The 20,507-nt window shown below is 40.7% G+C and overlaps 1 protein-coding gene across 6 annotated transcripts in view; it reads right to left on the bottom strand.

Annotated features, from left to right (window-relative positions):
• The window catches only part of tcf12 (transcription factor 12), a 96,808-nt gene that overhangs the window by 35,655 nt on the left and 40,646 nt on the right, over positions 1-20,507 (bottom strand). For all 6 annotated transcript variants that reach the window (XM_080884674.1, XM_080884673.1, XM_080884676.1 and 3 more), the window contains exons 6-8: positions 5,643-5,704; positions 3,202-3,334; positions 719-771 (exon numbers count right to left, since the gene is read on the bottom strand). In XM_080884674.1, the coding sequence (XP_080740800.1) occupies positions 719-771; positions 3,202-3,334; positions 5,643-5,704 (248 nt within the window). The remainder of the gene's footprint in view (positions 1-718; positions 772-3,201; positions 3,335-5,642; positions 5,705-20,507) is intronic.

The raw sequence follows: 20,507 nt of genomic DNA on the forward strand, positions 1-20,507 counted from the left end.
TATTAATGAACTCCAACACCCCCTGTCTAAGCGAATACAAGCTGAGCTCCACACTTCTCTGCATCCTAATGGTTTCTGCTCCACCGGGATCATTACCAATAGAAATTTCAGATATTCTGTGCTATTAATCTCTGTCTGTCCTCCTGTTCGGCTACGTAATGACTAATTAAACATCAAAAGAGCAGAGCTGTGGATCCGCTCTGACAGCCTCTCTTTCTCCCAGGAGAGGCTGTGAGGAGGCTAGACTGTGACAGGGCAGCACTGAAAATCAATCACCTCAAGGTCCACATGTGTATTCACACACTCGCACGCACGCATGCATGCGCTTTTGCACGACACACCAAAAAATCTGCAGGAAGTTGTCGCCCGCCGAGACCTTTACGTGCTCGGATTAAAACAACAAGCATGTAAACAACAAACACTAAAAGTCTAAATCAAACAGCCACCACCGCAGTCGCTGTTGAACAAGCCGCACAGAGACAACACAATTTCAATCCGAGAAGTGTGCCGGGGTTGTCAAGAGCGCTCTGTGTGTACAACTGTGAAAAGAGAGGGTGTGTGAGTGGTAAAGATGTGTGTGTGTGTGTGTGTGTGTGTGTGTGTGTGTGTGTGTGTGTGTGTGTGTGTGTGTGTGTGTGTGTGTTTGAGTGAGTGTGTTTGTTTAGGTGAGCTCACTGTGAAATCTATTTATATGAGAGGTAGATGATCTTCCACTCACAGATGAAGGCAGGCCAGGAGGGACCTTGCGAACCTTTTTTGTTTGGAGAGGATCTGTGGAAAGATGAAAGCAGGGTGTATTCATTCAAAGGCAGAAAACAAAATAATAAAGAGGCAACTGTACAGAAGCCATAACTCACCAACAAAATCCTACGAAGCATTGTTTGTGATTTTCACATAAAGAATAAAAGAAAACTACACACAGTCCTACATGACATATCAGAGAAATATGTCGATACTTGTTTTTTTGTGTGTTTTTGTCATTGCTCTTTCAACGCAGCCTGATGACGACTGAAGCCAGACACCAAAGCAGGGTGTGTTCATATTAGGGCTGGCCAAGTTTTATATCAAATGTGGAGTTATTACAGCTGTCATTTTTTTTTATTAATCTTATCAAGTGATTATATAAAACTAAACTAAAAGTTAAAAGTAGATGTGAAAATCAGTAACTAAAATAAATATAAAAACTAGACTTTTGAAAAAAAGGAAAACTAACTGAATTATTTACCATTATTTACCTGCTTGTTTCAGTTTAGCTTTTATTAGTTTTGCTGTTACTTTTAGTTTTCCTTTATTGTGCAGTGGATGTTAAGACTGTCAAACAATTAACACTGTCACGCAGACGCCCCAAGGCTCGATAAACATTAGAAACAAAGCCTCACCATGGCTGTACATAAATATAAATAAGTATTTAAAAAATATTTACATAGCGAAAATGAGAGAATCACAATTTTTTTGATATAATATTAACAGAAAGTTTCTTTTTCTAAAAGAGCTCATTTAGATCTTGGAAATGGTTTCACACCTGAGGAATATCACACTAAAGTTAGATGAAAATGTTTGGTTTTTTTCCATATTGAAGCTATAATATCTGTGAAACCACACACATGATTTGCGCAATTTTAAAGAACATGTGCCATGAAAATGTGAAGCTGTAAATATAACAACCTATTGTGATTTCTACTCATCAGAGATCAAACATACAAAATACCATATTTTTCGGACCATAAGGCGCACTGGATTATGAGACGCACACTGTAGATGAAGGGATCTGTTTTCATACATAAGGCATTGATGTTGAATTCTCTCGCAGCTGCTCCATTCCCATGTTGTTGCAGTATATTAATAACTAACCTCTTATTGTGGATGGATTATCTCAGTTGTTCTCCTGACTGAAGTTTGGTCCGTTTACAGTACACTACCATGCAATTGCATTTGTCAAAAACCATCGGGAACCCTCACCTTAACTTAGTTAGCGTTCATCCTCCAGCTTCACTGTGGTATGCTTTATGTTATGCTAACATAGCTGTGTTGCTAGTGATCACATAGCACAGCATTATATACCAGCTAGCCCAACCGCAAACGTCACTGCTGTTTAGTTTTCTGTCTTCATTTATGTTGGAAGTGATAGCAGAGCTGTACGTTTTTATTTTTTTTCCAGTCAGAACATGCTATATCACGTTTAGGTAGCGAAGCTAGCGAGCTAACTTCCTGCTAACTTCCAACTCCATTAAATTTAATAAATTCTGTTTTGAATGAATGAATGCCTGGGTGTTAACGTAATTGTTACACCTGGTAAAGCAGCAACGCTGATCATTTTATTAAAGATGAAAGAATTTAGACAGTTTTAAATTCTCAGTGACGCCAGAGTGTTCGTTTGACTTTGGGACCTGAATAGACGGAGTTTTGGACCCAGATTACTCCGAGTCCATGAGTCTCCTAACTACGGTAGCCCTAATGCTCAGACAATCCATCAAGCAGTGCCGCTTGGTAGCTTACCAAAGTCATACTAAAACATTTTTTTGACAGATTTTTCAGGCCATGCACCACATAAAATCGGTTAGAGGACAGTAAGCACAACCAGAATTCATACATAAGGTGCACCGGATTTCAAGGTGCACTGACTATTTTTGAAAAATTAAAGGATTTTAAGTGCGCCTTATAGTGTGGAAAATACAGTAATTCAGTTAACTTTACCTTAACTTGAGCTACACTCCCGATAGTGTGTGATCATAGAGCCCCAGCGCCTTATAATTACTCTACTCCTTTGCAGGACCTAGCTCAAGTAGTTTTCTACATAATTGAATTTAAATATTGCACCTCAAAACAGGAGCTTGAAAAAAAATGCCCAGATCCTCATCCTGTTTTTTTTTAATCAAAGTAATGACAGTATGGACCTAAAATCTTGCACATTTCTGATTAAAATACAATATTTTCCTTTATACAGCCAAATCTGAGATGAGAGGCATATGAAGAACTGACTGAGCAATAGTTCGTATGTAATTGGGATTTCTCAAGCATGAGCTAAAGTGGTCCAAAAAACAACTTTATCAGAAAGGCTCGAATCCTGCATTGCATAATTAAGGCTGTCTTTATCTAAACTTGATCTACTTTTGGAGCACAATGTGAAATTCAAATATTGTAAAACCTGCTTTGCTGGTCATTTAAGAGCACTTTTCTTTCAGTCATGAAGACGGCACTGACCGATGGCTGGAGGGTCTGGCAGAGAACGTCTTCTTGGATTGGCTGCAGTGAAGGAGAAGAAAGGAGTAGCAGACTTCCCTGACGTAGTCACTGAACTCGGACTCGCCAACCCAATGTCTGTCCTTACAGAAGGCTGAAAGAGAAAACGCAGAAATGTTTAAAAACTAAAGGAAAAGAACAACTTTTATTGTCCAAACTGACCTTCAACCAGTCATTTTTTTAAGCTCTCTGCATTTAAACAGAGCTTTGTTCAAAATAACACATATTTTAATAAAGAGAAGCACTCAGTGTCTCTCACTTGACCGCTTGTATTAGATCTTTCTTTAGTACACTAACTTCAGTATATTTTAAAAAAAAACATGCAAAAAATTTACTTCATGCTATGAATATTCTGAGTTATGTGGTTTCAAAGTAGAAAGCAGTTGATTTAAATTTTGCACTTTTAATTCACATAATTATTCCAGCTTTTATGAGCCCATATAACTTCTTAAGTATCCACATGAAGCCTTCAGTGCTGAAAAGCACATTTAGGCTCTGTTAAAATCTAAAACCAAATCAGTTTTACACCCACAGCAAATGCCACAATCAAAAACCAAAATCTTCTTCTTCTCAGTATTTTCAGCACTTTCTATGACCAGCTTTGAGCATTAACTTCTAATGCCTTTAAAATTTAAAGGCTATAAAATGTAACTGAGATGGAATACGTTCTTAAGCTCTGCAAATTGAATGTGTCTATAAGTTGTGAGGGCTCAGAATTTGGAAAAAAATTTTTTAAAAGAATTAAAAAGTGTAAAATTGAGCCTAGCTCAATGTGTGTGGAAATTTTGGTGAAATTCTGCATGTCTTTATTAAATAAAAATCAGCTGACTGGGAACTTTCTGTCAGATGTGGTTGATTTTAAAAGAAATGAATAATAAGAAAAAAAAGCAGAAAACAAAAAATTCTATTTTGTTTTAAAAAAAGATTTCACATATCTTTTTTTTTTTTTTAACATGAGAGGACAGACTCCGCCAGCCTTGAAAGCTTACCATGTTACCCTGCCACCAATATCTGTTTGACCTCTACAACCCTGACAAACTGGGTTAAGACGCCCAATTAAGAGCTTGGTCTAATTAGAGTAATCGGCTGGAGATCAGGAGAGCGTAGAGTGTGTGAGTGAGGTCAACTCAGCCCGATGAAGAGTAGTAGTAGTTGGCTTGAAAACCTGCCTCATGTGCCCTCTTGGATTCTTTGCAAGCCGAGGATTGACACAGTTTACCACTGAGACGTTTCTATCTGATGCTTTAAAGTTCCAAATTTAGTTGGGACTAAAAAAACAATGTGTACATGAGAAGCAGCACAAAAGAAATGAAGATAATTTCGCTGATATGAAATGTAGGTCAGGAAAATAGTTTGCAAAAAAACAATCTGTCACTGATGCTGGAGCTTTCACATGGCACAACAGACCCACTTCTGCTGTTGCCTTTGTTCAGTGACATTGAATACCTTCAGCAGCACTGGGTCTGACCTCCTTTATGCTACTGTAGTCAGTCTGGGAGGAACAACATACGAACATCACTCAACAATCATCAGCTCAGCTCTTCCAGCTTGAATAGATCTCAAGATTGTACAAGCTTCCCTATTCAATCTCAGATTTTGTGGTGAAAAAATCCTGAAATTCTGATATTAAATGTTAAGAAGCCACAGCTCATGTGAGGCACACCTCAGCACCAATATGCACAAAGGTACAAATGGTACCATGCTCTCCCAAAAAGCTGATTCTGTTCGTCTGGACGTAGTGTTTTCAGTGGGAGAAACGTTTCGTCACTCATCTAAGTGACTTCTTCAGTCTCAGCTGACTGCAGGTTATATTTGCATAAGGACTGAAACTAGCACCACTGACAAACAATTGGCCGTGAGGTCAGTTTCATAATCATTCATATGCAAACTGTTACCATGCTGTCTTCTGAGCCAAGTTGGGAATTGTGTAAGTCTTGATTGACTGTAAAATGACCACACGTCATGTGCCAAGTAGCTCATGAGATCAGTCGTCTTGTTCAGCTATTTGTCCTGATTAGATGTCAGTTGGTTAATCTCAGATCTGTGCAGCTGCAGGTGTGCACTCTTTCCTCTGTGCTTATTCACAATATCTAAAACAGTAGAGTTAGTCAGAAAGCCAAAGCAAAGATAGTTTACATTGTAGGAGGGGGTCTTGGTGGTCTTGTAGCCTCAATGGGACAAAGCCGAGAAGCCATAGCTTGGCACCAGCCTGAGGTATGGGGGTCTGTTTAACTTTTAACGCTCACTACTCAGCACAGCACACTCACCACACATATTTGCTATAATGAGACTGCCTATAACAATAAAAAAAATACTGTTTGACTTATTTTGAAGTAAAACATTTTAAAAGCGGGATGGAAATGATGCAAAGGTCTATATAGAAGCAACAATGAGAGACTCACCTGGCAGCCAGATGCCGCAGGATCCCTGCCATATCCAAGAAACGAAGCCCTCTCTGATTTACCTGTAAAAACAGACAAAAAAAGAATAATTACTATTTCAGTATTTTATGGAACTTTTATGGAATGCAGATGGTTTTATAAGTAATAACAGGCTGCGGTATTTAGCCTGCAGTCAAGCGTTTAGCGCAAGATGAACACTTAATTTGCTGTAATGTGTTCTTAGCTTTACTCACAGTGATTTGTACATTGTTGCACCTGTTTGCTTAAAACAGGATTTTCACATTATTCAATTTAAGGTCACACATTTGCTTCTGGAGCCTGTCTAGTACACAATCACTCAAACAATGCTAGTTAAAAGCAGCCACACTGGAGCGGTGAATGCTGTGATGCAGCTCCTGTGCCGAGCAGTCACAGAAAGGAGGAGTTTGGTTTCCCTGTGCATTGCCCTTGTAATGATTTAAAACATTATTGCTATACCTGATGAACACCTATTCTGCTGCTGTCAGATGTTGTCTACTAAGCAAAACTGAGGGCTTTAAATGAAAAAGAAAAAACTCAAACTTAAATGTGGTAAAAATGTTATTGCAAAGGAAATACTCATATCTTTCTTTCTGGGTAACAACATGTAAACAACACAGAAGCCCACAAAGACTCTACTGTAGTATACTGACATATCATTTAACAAATTTGGGAGCTTTTATTCGAGGACACGAGCAGGATTCTTTTTCTGTTTAGAGCAATAATAAAATATCTTTGGACAATCTTGGAGCTGCTGTTCCTTTCACTGAAGCGAACAGCCCAGTTTGTCCCACTTTCATCTGCTGTCTACTGTAATATCATCTGATGCTGGCAGGAAAAAGAAGGACACAAAGAACGAGGGATTGAATCAGTAGACGGATTAGCTGACGGACTCATGGATGTACATCAAGTGGAAATCTCCGGGGCTGAAAACTGAAGCCAAGTCCTGGCAGTTCCTCTAATGGCCACTTGAAGCTGTCTCCAAAAGTGAGCCAATCCCCATAGACTTGCATGTTAAACTCAACAATTTTACAGCAGAAATAAACATATTTACAGCCCAGTACAGAAAATAGTTTTGGTCTCTATTGATAGTTGGATAATTGGGCGGTGTGGTGGTGCAGTAACTAGCATTGTTGCTTCTCTGTTGTGAGCATAGAAGGCCACAGGTTTGAATCCCCTAGTCATGGTCACCCCAGTCTAAAACCAAACATGTTAGCTTAACTGGTGACTCTAAATTGGTGTGAATGTGTGTGTAAATGATTGGCACTGCAATATACTGATGACCTGTCCAGGGTGTAGCCCATCTCCAGCAAGTCAGCTATTTAAGATTTTTTTTCCAGTTTGAAGGTAGGGGTATATCCCTTTTGACAGGCAGAAGCTGCCTTCAGGGTCTCAAATCTGAATCTGAGAAGCCGAACTGGACATAACCCTAACCCTGTTGGTGAACTGTAGAGAACTTTTAATGGAGCTATGTAGAAAAAAATGGCTTACTTTGCATTAATTGCACTCAGGACCAGGAATTTTAGAACTTTAATAAGCCCACTATGACGTCATGTGCCCTCTCAACTTTCATACTGGTGCTTCAGGCAGAACAGACTCGCTGCACTCAAGGAAAGCAATTGCCGAGTCTTTCTCAGAGTTTTCTCAAGAAAGTCTCACATCAGTTTCAAGATGTTGCAAGATGATCCCTCTCTGTAATCTCTGACCTCTTGCTCATACACGCCTGTCTTCAGTCCAGCCACGAAATGCCAAGTTACAAAAAACGTGTGCAGCAGGCCAAAACTCTGTTTGTTAGCGTAACAACAGCAAGCATAAATGGGGCACTAGTCTGTTATTTAGCACCAACTAGTAGGTATGTGTGTCTGCTTGACACACACAAAGTCCACAAATGCAAAACTATTGCAGTCGACTGACATCTAAGTATGGCTCCAAAAACATCAACACAGCAGTGGCAAAATGGGAAGTTCTGAAACCAATATTTTATGTACAGAAAATCCTTTACATTCAAGAGATCAAATGTACTCAACTGTCCTGCAGTAAATGGTTCAGTCACGAAAAGTTTCCTTATCTGGATTCCAGTAAAAGCAGGTTCTGTTACAAGCACTATTCAGCAGACCAATAGCAACACCTGCAATACTTCTGTAAAACTGCGTTATGACTCTCAAAGTTTTCTGTATGCAAAGTATGTTTTGGTGAATAATTACTGATCCAACTGTCAGAGTCCGTCTCTCAGTGTCAAATCCTCAGAGGAAGGCTCCCAAGGATCCGTCAGGGGGGGAAATAGACCTTAAAGCACACAACACCCATGAATCACACACATCACAATATCCACACTCAGCACTTTTAGTCCCCTGGAAAAAACAAACAAACAAATGAGAGCTCCTCTGGGAGAATGATGAATAACTTTAACGGCATCGTACATTATTTTTGTCAGACTTCCAAATATTACAAGCACAGACAAAAGTGTTGGAACTAAATTCTGTTTACTCTGGGGACAAGGAAAATATTTTTTGTGCGTTAAAAACCTGCATAGTTCAGATCTTTTGTTACACAATGACTGATCTGAACAGCACTTTCACATGCGCAGGTGAACCGAGGCACATCTAAGAGAATTCACTTGTGCTTATCTGAGCAGTCCTGCAGGAGACAGTTGTTCTGCATCTGTCCATGCCGCCTTTAGAGATGAGGGAAGCTGAGGGAATCAGAGAGGATCGTTTAACTGGCAAAGCTGCTTCTTTTCTAACAATGATGTGAAACAGTTCTGAGCCATTGCGCTTGCAAAAAAGAAATAGGATTAAGTTGTCAGTTACCACCAACGTTTTCCATCATGGCAGGATGATGAAATGTCTCCTCTGAATGAGAATATTAATTTCTTTATTTTCTGCCTCATGTTCGAAGACGGTTTAGTGAAATTCATTTTCACTCATCAGATGTAATCAGAGAGAAAGGTCTGGTCAAGGGCAAGAGTTGAATATTCACTGCAAGCACGTGTTCTTGCACACACACCGCGTCTGACGTGAATAATTGATCGTTAGTGTCGTAGGCCCAGACTCAAACAACAGATGTGTTTGCAAAAACAGTCGCACTTTACACTATGACACAGAGAAGCAGTCCCTCAGGGCCATGAGAACAAAGCCTAACAGAACGAAGTCTAACAAGTGCTGCCTACTGTGTTTAGCCCTTTACATCGAGCGTGTTGCTAAAAAACTACATAAAATTCCCAATTTCTCAGATGGAAACTTGTACACGCCGAAAGATCTGCGGGGGGGGGGCAACAAATTCATCCACAAGAAGTGATGATGAGCTGCTCTGGATTTTTCTAAAGAAGAAAGAAGAAACTGAGATTCTGAATTCATCCAATTCTCACAAGAAGGTTTGATCCAGCAGTAGAGGCTGAATCACGACTGCTTTCGTACATATTTCAGGATGTGAGCGAGGGCAGTTTCAGCTGTCATCGGCAGAGTTGGGAGCACATCAGAGGAGGCAGATAAATCACTTCAGAGAGCCGATTGACCCACAGCAGCGTCTAAGTGTGTGTCTGAGGTAAAACAGCATGGCTTTACTATTTCCATATCTTTGTAAAATTCAGTACCAGGTTGCGTTTTGAGCTACAAGCGCACTTGTTGCCAAATGCAGTTGCCTGATTAGTCAAATCTGTTTATTTGACAAAAAAAATAATCTAAAGAATTTCGCTTAATCTGAAAAAATAAATGCCACAAATATGTCCTGCAAAATTACACGGTTGGCATGAACAGCTACAGAAGTCAGAAAACTGCTGCTTTGTATGTAATGTTACTTAATCATAATAGACAGGTTGCATTTTTCCTTAAATGGTGCCAATTTGCAAATATAGGGCATAGTTGTCTTGTTTTTTTGCTTTGATTACCCTGTTCTTGAGAGTAAAAACATCATTATTTAGCAAATTGAATTGACTTTAAGAATAAAACATCATGGAACAGCAAGTGTAATGTACACTTAATGTACATAGGTTTACAACTATCAGTGAGAAATAAGGTGTCAGAGCCACAAATTTGGAGAAACTGAAGCTAGACTAAGCACCTGTGAGACCACAAGACATGTCAACCCCCATTCAGACCGCACTCTATCTCTCATGAATCTGTCAGCAAGAAGAGATGGATGCAGCAGCACTCGAAGGACCAATCCAATGGCAGCGCTGGTTTAACTTCAGGAGTATGCACAGGGATCATGGATGAGCAGGTCTCTTAGCTTATTTAAACTATTCTTCAGCAAATGCAGCAGCTCTAACCTCTTTATCTGATCATGTTTCTCCCTGCTGCCCTCAGCAAACACTTCAGTGCCTTCTGCGATGTGTGGTGCAAAAACACAGCTTAAATCTCTCTGTGGTGTGATGTAGATTTACAGGAATTTGCTCCCAAATTTCAGGAGAATTCATATTTATGACGCTGAGGTAAAGTAGAACAAAGTGATACATCAAATGGAACATAATGCTGGGCTGGCCGGTTCTAAAGCCAGGAGCCTAAATTAGCTGAATAAAATATCATGCAGTGACACCATCTTCTGTCTGACGCACAAATACTGCAACTTACCGTGAGGAAAATAGGTCACAGTACAAGAGTGAATTTCCCATTAATGAACACGACTCAAAGTAACTTTTTAAACTGCACATTCATGATTGAATTAGTTACGTTTGAAGCTTATACATTAAAGCACATCCCTACTGTGAGGAAAGAGAATTAAAATAAAAGCAGGATTTAACCGTTTCATGTACTTGAGGCTTGTTATCGGCCGCATTTTGTTTTGCCTCCTCCGTGGAAGTCTGTGTGATCACAGCCTCACAACAAGAGCAACACAAATATTGTTATTATTACTTCCTGAGTGCGCCCATTTTTTCTGTGCGGCTCTACATGGGACTAAAGCATGTGTTTTCTTTTTGTGCCGTCACAGGCCCACTAATGAGTCACCGAAGTGCAGTGATTGATAGACAGCACAATTCATTAGGTGCCTTAAAACATCAGTGAGAGATAGAAAATGTAAGAAAGCAACGCGAGTAAAGTGGCTTAATTACCGCAATCACCATCAATAATACGAATGTATATATGCAGACATCACTCAGTATATCCCCAATGCAATGAAAAATCAATCTCAAGAGTGGGAAAAAAAATCCCATCAATTCTGATTTAAATATTCGGCAAAGCTGCTCATTAGCATATCACACAGAGATGAGAAGGTGTAACTACAATTTCACTGCAGAGGAGGATCCATCTTCAGCACAACGCAGCTGATTCACTGAGGTAAGTCTTTATCTCCCAGGCCACACACCTCATCGGCAGTTCGGTAAAAACCTAAAATCCTGCAGCCATGCAACAAACTAGAAAAAGGACTTCCCCAAACAAATAGTATTATATTAATAAAGGAGAACAAATAGCAAACACTCTGGTGTGTCTGGGATCAGCCTTCGAGGAGCTTGGTCATTCAGAGGAGCTCAGCCGCTACTCCTACACATCAGAAGGAGCACTCAAAGAAATGATTCTTCACCCTCAATAAACATGATAATAATATAATGATAATTTTGATTAAAGACTGCAACTGAAATATATGAAAACAAAGGTTTGCTAATTCAAATAGTTCATTATTAAGGAAAACGTGTCTGCTATAAACTGAATGTATACCAGTCATTCCAGTAAATGTAACATTTTATGCTGTTTTTATGTAACAAAATTAAATGGAAAAGTTACTTGAAATAAAATTAAAGTCAGCATTTTAGACATAAATGTTTTTTGACTGAGCCAACTGAGGGGACCCAGGGTCCTCCTAGGTTTTGGGCATGTCCCATCTCGGAGGAGGCCCGTGCACATCCAGGACTGGAGAGATTAGACCTGTGAGACGGCCTAGGAAATGCCAAAGTCTCCTTAAACCCCCGTTAGTGACAGGAAATGGATGGATGGACGGATGAATCAAATACCAAACTGAAAACATCCAGCTCTCGGTGTTAACACACTGCAGAGACACTTTTGGAAGCTTTAACAGCTTTGGGTCTTCTTCTCTGTGTGGATATCACACTTTCAAATACAGCACTGCAGTTTGTCACTGGCACCTTTGCACAGGCTGTGAACAGGCATCATGAAGTCATTCCACAGATTTTAAAGCATCGCTCGAGTAGTGCCACGCGAGGCTTTTCACACACTTGTAGTGAAGCTACTCTACTCAGAATTTAAGAGTTTTTTTAATCATCACGCCACTCCAAAGTTTTTGGCACAGTGAAGCAGAAAAACTTTCATATCTAACAAATAATTTGGCTCTTCATGGTCCTATTGTACTACCATCGTGCTTCAGATGACAGATATGATTTCCTCTGTGCCCAGTTTCTGCTAAATATAGCACTTTTATGACTTTTTTTTTAGTTCACCTATTGTTGAGCCAGATCCAACAGTTGCTTTCCTCATGCTTTTCAGTCTTTTGCTGTTTTTCCATTCTCCGGGCTACTGCCATGTGCCTTTTATCAAGAGTGGCTGCTTTCTACTGTTTCTTCCACACAGACTAAATTTCGCAAGTGTTACCCTGGTACATTAACTTCTGGCACATTCTCTCACTGCATCTCAAGAGGGAACATATTTCTGTCAGTTTTCTCTTTAGGGTCTTGGTCTCCTTGTCTGCTTATTTCCCTTCTTATTTTGGGGCTGAGCACATCTCTGTTTTTAATTTCCCAACCTAGACTGCTGGTACTCACCAAGCAAGAACTGTCCAAGACACCTGTTTCCACTACTAGCTGTTACACAGCTACACTACAAAAGGTGGGAATTTGGTATTTTTGCTCAATAAGACTTCTGTAGATGTTTTCTATCATTTCATAACTTTAACCCACCAACCTCAGAGGGCATATACTTCTTAAACTGCTTAAAAATGAATTCCACATGGTGTTTCCTGCAACAGCCAGAGTATAAAGCACAAAAGATGACAGACCACATGACTGAGAACCATGATTGTCTTCTCAACATCGTTAGGGCTTCATTATCCCTTCAATCATGTTTCAAAAGGCACAACTTTTACTCTAAAGGCGAACGTTCTCCGTTTCCTTTCATCCATCCAACCATCCATTTTTTACTATTTATCTGGGTTCAGGTCATGGGGGCATCAGTCTGAGCAGAGAAGCCCAGACTGTCTAACGGGCGTCTATAAAGCACCCCTCTTCGGGTGTTAATAAACAAAATTAATTTAAATAAAAGCAAACAATTTGTAGGTAAATGCTAAATACAATCTGCACATTAAACCAATAAAAATGTAACTCATGTTTAAAAGACTTTAAATTTTTCCTGCAAGTTTTAAACCAGTTCAGCGTCATCTGCCTAGAGCTAGTGGAGCAGAGTGTAAACAACAGTAGGTGCAGGAATTTTGCAGGAAAAAAAAGGCAAGCTGGCCAGTCATTCACAGCATGCCTCCTTATTGATCACAAGACTGCACCACAGTATAGCACTGCACTGTGCTGAGCCCCTTATTTTGATACTGTGAGAGGTAGTGACCTAAGCATCCCCAGGGATCAATTCAAAACCCTTGCCACAAAAACAGCCAATTAGCGAGCGTGCTTCACTGCCTCTCAGATGCATTCCAAGGGTCTCTTTTTTCCATCCACAAAATGAGTCAGTTTCCTTCGCTCCAAGGAAAGTCAAGACCATGAAAACAAACACATTATACAGTATGAGGAATTATGCTTAAAGCAAGTGAGCTTATCACACGCCGACTCAGTTAGTTTGTTTTTGCTGTGTCTGTGGATCTTTGCTCATACGCGTCATTATGTGATGACTCCCCATCATTTTTCTGGCTCCCAATGGGCCTTTGGGGGGTTACTACAGATGTAAGAACAACTGGTCAACATACAGCAAAAGTAACGTTATTTCGCTGGAATCTGTGCATTTTTGACTATTTGAGTAAACCCGATGTGTATTACGGTCGAATACATCAAAACATGATGAATAAAACTGAATCTTTAACTCCTAAACTCAAAACGTTTCTTTAAAAAAGGTTTAGTTGCAGCCAAGATTCAAAAATTTTTATGTGACTTTAGCATTTAAATGTAAATATTTTAATACAGCTTAATGCTGAATCCCTAGAGAAAGATGTGCACTACAGGAGTCAGACTCCGACGTGACTAAATGATAAACTGTCAGTAGGGTACTCTCGGCTACACGACGCTAATGTTTTAGCCTGTCTGGGTGCCTTGGAAGTAAAATTAGGCAGGCTCCATGGTTACTAATACATTCCTCTGGCAACCAGAGATGGTACAAGGACATGCCAGGCGTACACTCACTCCCTTTTCCCCCATACCTTTTAACACGCCTCCTTTTGTTTCCTTCACTTATGAGTTTGTGTACATCCATCCATCCAAATCTGTTTGATGCTTCCCAGCAGATTTTTTTAGACTGTAAATAAAAGCTGACTGGGTTAGAGGTTAGGGCAGTGTGTGCGTGTGTGTGTGTGTGTGTGTGTGTGTGTGTGTGTGTGTGTGTGTGTGTGTGTGTGTGTGTGTGTGTGTACACTGGTGGAGGATTTCTACAGCCCAGCATTAGAAACAACAGTAGGACAGAGGAAAATAATAGAGCCACAAAGCACCGAGGAAACATGACTCCCTCGCCCTGAGCTCAACATCAATTCTGCGCACAGCCTTGTCAGCGCCAACATTATTCAAAACAGCAAGAGCAAATGTTAATGAGTTCTTATTTGCATATTTATTTTTTTCTTTGTTGAAATGTCACTGATTATTATGTACTATGATGATAAATGCATCTGCTCACGCAGCCTGATGTGTAATTAGCCATTAGGTGGAATGAATAGATCAATTAAAGGCAAGGGACCAGGATTAAGGGAAATCAAACTGGGAAGAATGCAAGAAGGAGGAACAAAATAACACACTTGGCTCAGGGGGGGAGAAAAAACTATACTGCTTTTAGATGAGGCAAAAAATCCAGAAGGGGTTACTAATCAAGAGAAGGTGTCTAAATCAGCGAGATCAAAGATATTCCTCGTTTTATTGCGCTTTTTTTTTTTACCCCTTAAGTATGACTTTGAAAATCAGGAGCAGCTAGCTTCTGCCCTTCGCTCCAGCTAACCAGTTTATTTTCCCCCTAAAATCCATCTCTCTGTATGAGAGGAGAGATGGGGATTTCCTGATTGTATTTATCCCCTCTCCCAGGATAATCAGGTGCCGTGGCTCGGTCTATTTGAATTTCTTCTAACTCGGTAAAAGGGAAAAAAGGGGGGGTGTGGAGGTGGACAGGGGAAAATGTTTTCGCTTGGCCTTTGCCTTTTTCCAAGCCCAACTATTCTCCTGCCAGTGCTTGTTATTCACAAATGAGGAAAAAAATGCATTACTGCGGACCAGATGGGAACATTCCACATGACCAAACCAATCAATCACCTTGGTGGGACGCAGGTGTGACACAGCCGTGCAGCAACACACCATTTCACAGTCTATCAGGCACAAACACATGGTCACCAATCAATGGCACCCTGAGGACCCATGAGGAGGGGTGCTTCTCCGCAGCCTCACTGGTTCATAGCTGATGACTTCATAATCACACATCCATTCTCTCAGAGGAGAAAGGCAATGAGCTCCCTAATAACGTCTCCCACCATGTGAACACCAACACTGTAATGGATGCTGCTGTAGCGGGGACACTAACATGCTCCCCTGCATCTCGCATTCACGTGTGAGCTCAGCGCCATCATCTCTGTGAGGATGAGACAGAGCGCTGTCTGGGGAAACAAGAGCACATTTAACAAGCTGAAGAAATGTCCCCCAGCCGGCTATTAGAATCAAGTCAGTGTGTTGCCTCAAAGTACAAGATTATGTTTGGTCTTAGATGCCAAACAACTGTTGAACAGCAAAACAACAGAGAGAGCTGGAGAGAGGTGAAGGACAAGGAAGGATACACACATGGGTTAGGAATGCTGATCCAGCTCCAAGCACTGTGGGAATATTTCCTTACGCAGATATACCCCTAAACCCCCCGAAAAGTCTTCAGAACAAAAGCCTCCACTAAATAAAACACCAAAAAAAAAAGCCTGAAGGGGATAAATCTTTTGATGAGTACTCTGTGTGGATGGCACTGCACGAGGGCATAAATTGTAGTCACCATTTAAAAGAGGTTTGTTGATTTTCAAGTTGGAATTTTGTTGGTTTGTTTTGTTTTGTTTTTTACCTTCCCACCCCCGTTTTCATGGCAGTAAAGAGAAAAAAAAGTCTCACAGAGCCATGCTTCGCTCTACACTTCCCACACTTCACACTCTCGGGGCTGTGCCAGCGCAGGAGAAAATGTCAGGCATTGTCAAGTGGGAGTAAAGGCGAAACAAATGTTTGCATTTTATTATCCAATTACAGTCCACTGCAGTCCAACAAGACGGGAGTGTAACATTATCTAGTGTTTTGTTTGCCAGCACTCCCAGCATGGACGCAGGACGCCTGGGCAAGCAGTTGTGACCGTGGAAAAAAATGGAGGCGGGAGTTAGAGGAGGGGTGGGCAAGAGAATTAACGAGCTACTGCCGGCCAGGCTTTCTGTGCCTCGTCTCGACAAGGACCCAACTTCTGAGGTGGTGGCCAATCGGTTTCCCTCCAATCGGCTATTGGAGGGAAACTACAAAGTTCACTCAAAACCTGACCTGTCCGTGTTGAAGAAATTGATGTGCGGGAACCAGGGGTCAATTTCATGCATTCTCCAGTTTAGCTGGTAGAGTTAGCAAAAAAGAAGATCTAAGGATGAATTTGTCACCCATCTGTGCCCAACCTGGGTTCAAATACTGCTACCAAAGGGAATTTTATCAAAACTGGTCCAGACGTTTACGTGATGAATGCAAGAACAGCTCTACTGTTTTCAAGCTCTAATCTTTAGAGCTTGAAAACACGTTAGTCCAGAGTTACCTACCAAAGCTCTCAAGACATAGTTTCTTTGTTTTTGTTTTTTTCATGTGTTCTTTATTTGTGATGGCCAACATTTTTTATTAAATGTGCTACAGTGTGCGACAGGTGTGTACAGCAGCACGTGCTGACAGGTTAGATTATGAGCATGGGGATATTAATTTCAACTGGCCTCCACTGACAACAACAGGAGCTTAGCCCGAATGATCGAAAGACAACATCTGTAAATATCACCAGTACTAAAGTCAAAGGTGATGTTGTATAACATTTCAAAACTAAATAACACATATAAGGATCATGTGAAAAGTTTGCCTAACAATCTCATTTAACTCGTTGTACATCAAAGCTACAGACATATAACATTGCTATCAACAACGCAATGTGAAGCAATAAAGTCAGCAGACTTAAAGTGTTCCTCTAACATCATTTCTTCTGAATGAATCATTTCCCTTTTAGTGTTGTGCTTGTATTAAATAATCCCCCAACATTCCTCTTGGCATCAGCTGCAGGCAGAAAGAGACGAAAGCAACGAGAGAACGGGGGGAGGGGAGAGCGATGTGGGATATACGAGGAAACAAGTACAATGAGGAAGGATTTGGATTAATAAAAACTTCTTTTATGGGAAAGTTTTAACACAGAATTTGACTCTTTTGTTGTGCAAACATCTGCAAACACATGTGTGCAATTAAGTATCTTATAGCCTCGACCTTGCAATTTCAGCATGATTAAGTATTACAAAAATGAACTAAAGTGACTGAAAGCAGCAACATTAAGACACCTTTCCACTGCTGATAAATATAACTTTGGCACTCTAACCCCTGCAGCTGTCTCTCAGAGACTTATTATGTCATCATACCTTAGCTATACCACAACTCTTCTATCCTCTATGGAGAGACGGCCCTCGAGGCCTACTCAGACTACAGCTGATCCTCTGCAGCTGGTCAGCCTCACCAGTCACATGCTGGGGGCCGGGGCCTAAGGAAGCAAGGCAGGACGGCGCGGGGTAGGGCCGAGAGAAGCGAGGAGGCGGGGTGGGCTGGGATGCGTGGGGAGATGTGGGCGGCACGGGTAAGGAGGAACAGGATTTGGACCCTTTCAGCTCGTCTTCAGCTTTTCATGCTCCACTGACCGCAGTAATAGATAAGCACACCCTGCAGCTCTGCATAATGACCGGCTACAGCCACTAAACTGTACTACACACATCCCCTCGTTTTCCCTTCTCTCGTCTCTGCTTCATCACACACACACACACAGTCTATCTATGCCACATCACTTTTGATAAAGCAATACGTGTAAAACAATATTTGAGTCCATATTTTCTGCTCTTATTGTGAAAGCTTGTAGTAAACAGTGTCTGTGTGTATGTGAGAGAGTCTGGGTATGAAGAGGGAAAAGGGAGCAGCACTGGCAGCACCTGTGACCCAAACTGCACTGCAAACCGAGTGCACACCTGAACAGCACCTGGCCACAATCACAGCCTGGGTATGAGGAGGGTCTCCTGTGGGACGGCGCATTAGCACATGACACCTGCCCCAGTAAAAACACACTGGGGATGCCAGTGTGAAGTGGGATTTGACACTTCAGGGAAAGCCTTGAGGAACAATTAGACATGAAAAGGCAAAAGTCTGGAAGGGATGAATTCTTTCTCAGTGCGAAACACTAATCAGTGCAAAAAAGAAAACACTGTTGTGTCTTCTTTGTACTTTAAAAATACAATCAAAATGTTAAGTTCGACTGGTTACAAAGAAACAATATCACAAATTTTGCTACTAGCTAACATTACTTCTGTTTTACCAGCAGCATGCTGTTCCCATGTAAAATCTCTAAAGGGTCATTTCATATACAATCATGTAAAAATAAAATAAGCTGACACCTGCAGAATCACCTTTTTTTTTTTAAATTATCACAGACATGCTAATTTTCTAAAATGTTTGAAGTTAGCAAACTACAATAATATGTTGTGTTGGTTTTAAAATTTTGAGCTTTTCCCTTTTTTCTTCCAACATATTTGAACCCTTTTTGAACCCATTTTTTCAATCTTTAACTTCTTAAGCACAGGATATATCCACATTAAATTTCCAGGGCTGAAAAACACATTTAAGCTCCATTACAAACTGCAAGCAAACCAATTCCACCCACTCGAAGTGTCACAATCTAGAGCCAAAATTTTATTTTCATCCAGCATCTTTTTTCTTCTTTTTTTCCCCAACCGACTTCAAGCATCTATCATGGGGCAGATCACAGTTTCGACAGCAAAACTGCACCAATTTAATATCTAAGATCTGGAGTAACAGAACCGAGCACCGGTAAACTGGATATTTGATCTATTATTATTTATTCATTATTGTAGGGTCCTTACCTTTCAATATAAAGCGCCTTGAGGTGACTGCTGTCAAGATTTGGCGCTATATAAATAAAACTGAACTGAATCTGCTGTGTCACATTGAAAAGTGGAAAACTTTAAAGGTTTATAATATCACGTGGGAAAAGTGGCTGTTGAAATCAAGTCATATCATATAAAATCTCCTTTTTTATCTATATTTATCATCAGGCTCATCCTTCAGCTCTGATTTTCTCTGTGTTACAGTTTTCTAATATCCTCATATTTTGATAGAAGCCTTCAGTGCTTGACTGAAAATGAAAGTTTTTTTCTGATAGTGTTACGAGCTCTTGCTCTGTGGGTTTATACTGTCATCCTGCTTCTATCGGAGGCGATTTGTAATCTCGGAATTTAATGCTTGTCTTTTTCATCTACACCGATCAGGCACAACATTATGACCACTGACGGGTGATGAGAATAACATCAAGTATCTCTTCATCATGGCACCTGTTAGTAGGTGGGACATTTTCAACATTTTCTCCTCAGAGTTGATGAGCTAGAAGGATGAAATATGTCCAAGCGTAAGGATTTAAGTGACTTTGGCAAGGGCCAAATTATGATGACTAAACGACTGGGTCCTCTACAAAACTGCAGTGGTCACTATCTAAAAGTGATCCAAGGAAGAAATGGTGCTGAACCAGCAATCGAGCATCTGTGGGATGTGCTGGACAAGCAAGTCCGATCCATGGAGGACCCACCACAAACCTTACAGGACTTAAAGGATCTGTGGCTAACATCTTGGTGCAGATACCACAGCCAGCCTGTAGGGGTGTAGTGGACTCCGTGCCTCGACAGGTTGGGGCTGTTTTGGCAGCAGAAGTGGGGACCAACACAATATTCTGCACGTGGTCATAATGTTATGCCGGATCAGTGTATATTTCTATCATGAAGGACCTACCAACTTTACGAAGCCTGGGCAGAAATCTTCATTGTTACCATGTAGAACTTGTATCAGTACTCATGGGATGATCCTGTACTGAACTGCATCTAACAACGAGCTTCCACTGAATAGAACAAAAATAAAGAGCTACCATGAAAGCAACAAGAAGCTGTCAAACAATCATTTTAGAAGTTATAGTCTTCAAAAAAAATGTTAGCTAGCACTTAAATCCATCACACTAAAAGAAAGCTACTTTCGGCTGCTGCCTTGTTCACAACTGTTACCACAGCAGGTACCTCCCTTCTCTTTGAAGTGGCAGAGGTCATCTACTGATTGGAAGGTGGAAGATGGTTAGATTCCTGGCTGCTTCAGTCTGCATGCTAAAAGTATCTTTGTTGTATCCATCAGCGTGTGAATGTTAGATAGAAAGCACAACAAACAACTATGCATTTTTACAAATATTAAATACAAAAATATGTGAAGTCCTATAAGTTTACAGCAGGATGAAACAAAAGAGGAGAGCAATAACTGCCAGGTCATCATGTGAAAGTCACGTGTGTGCAGACCGGCAGGACGGAGCACGCGGCCTTATGCACGCGGCTTTATGCATGCGTCGATGACAGTATTAAGCTGATTAATTGTCATGCAGGGCTAAAGCCGTATGAGTAATATACATGAAGCACACCAGAGAAACGTGA

The sequence above is a fragment of the Rhamphochromis sp. 'chilingali' genome, assembly GCF_963969265.1.
Source record: "Rhamphochromis sp. 'chilingali' genome assembly, chromosome: 6".
In the NCBI taxonomy this organism is placed as follows: Eukaryota; Metazoa; Chordata; class Actinopteri; order Cichliformes; family Cichlidae; genus Rhamphochromis; species Rhamphochromis sp. 'chilingali'.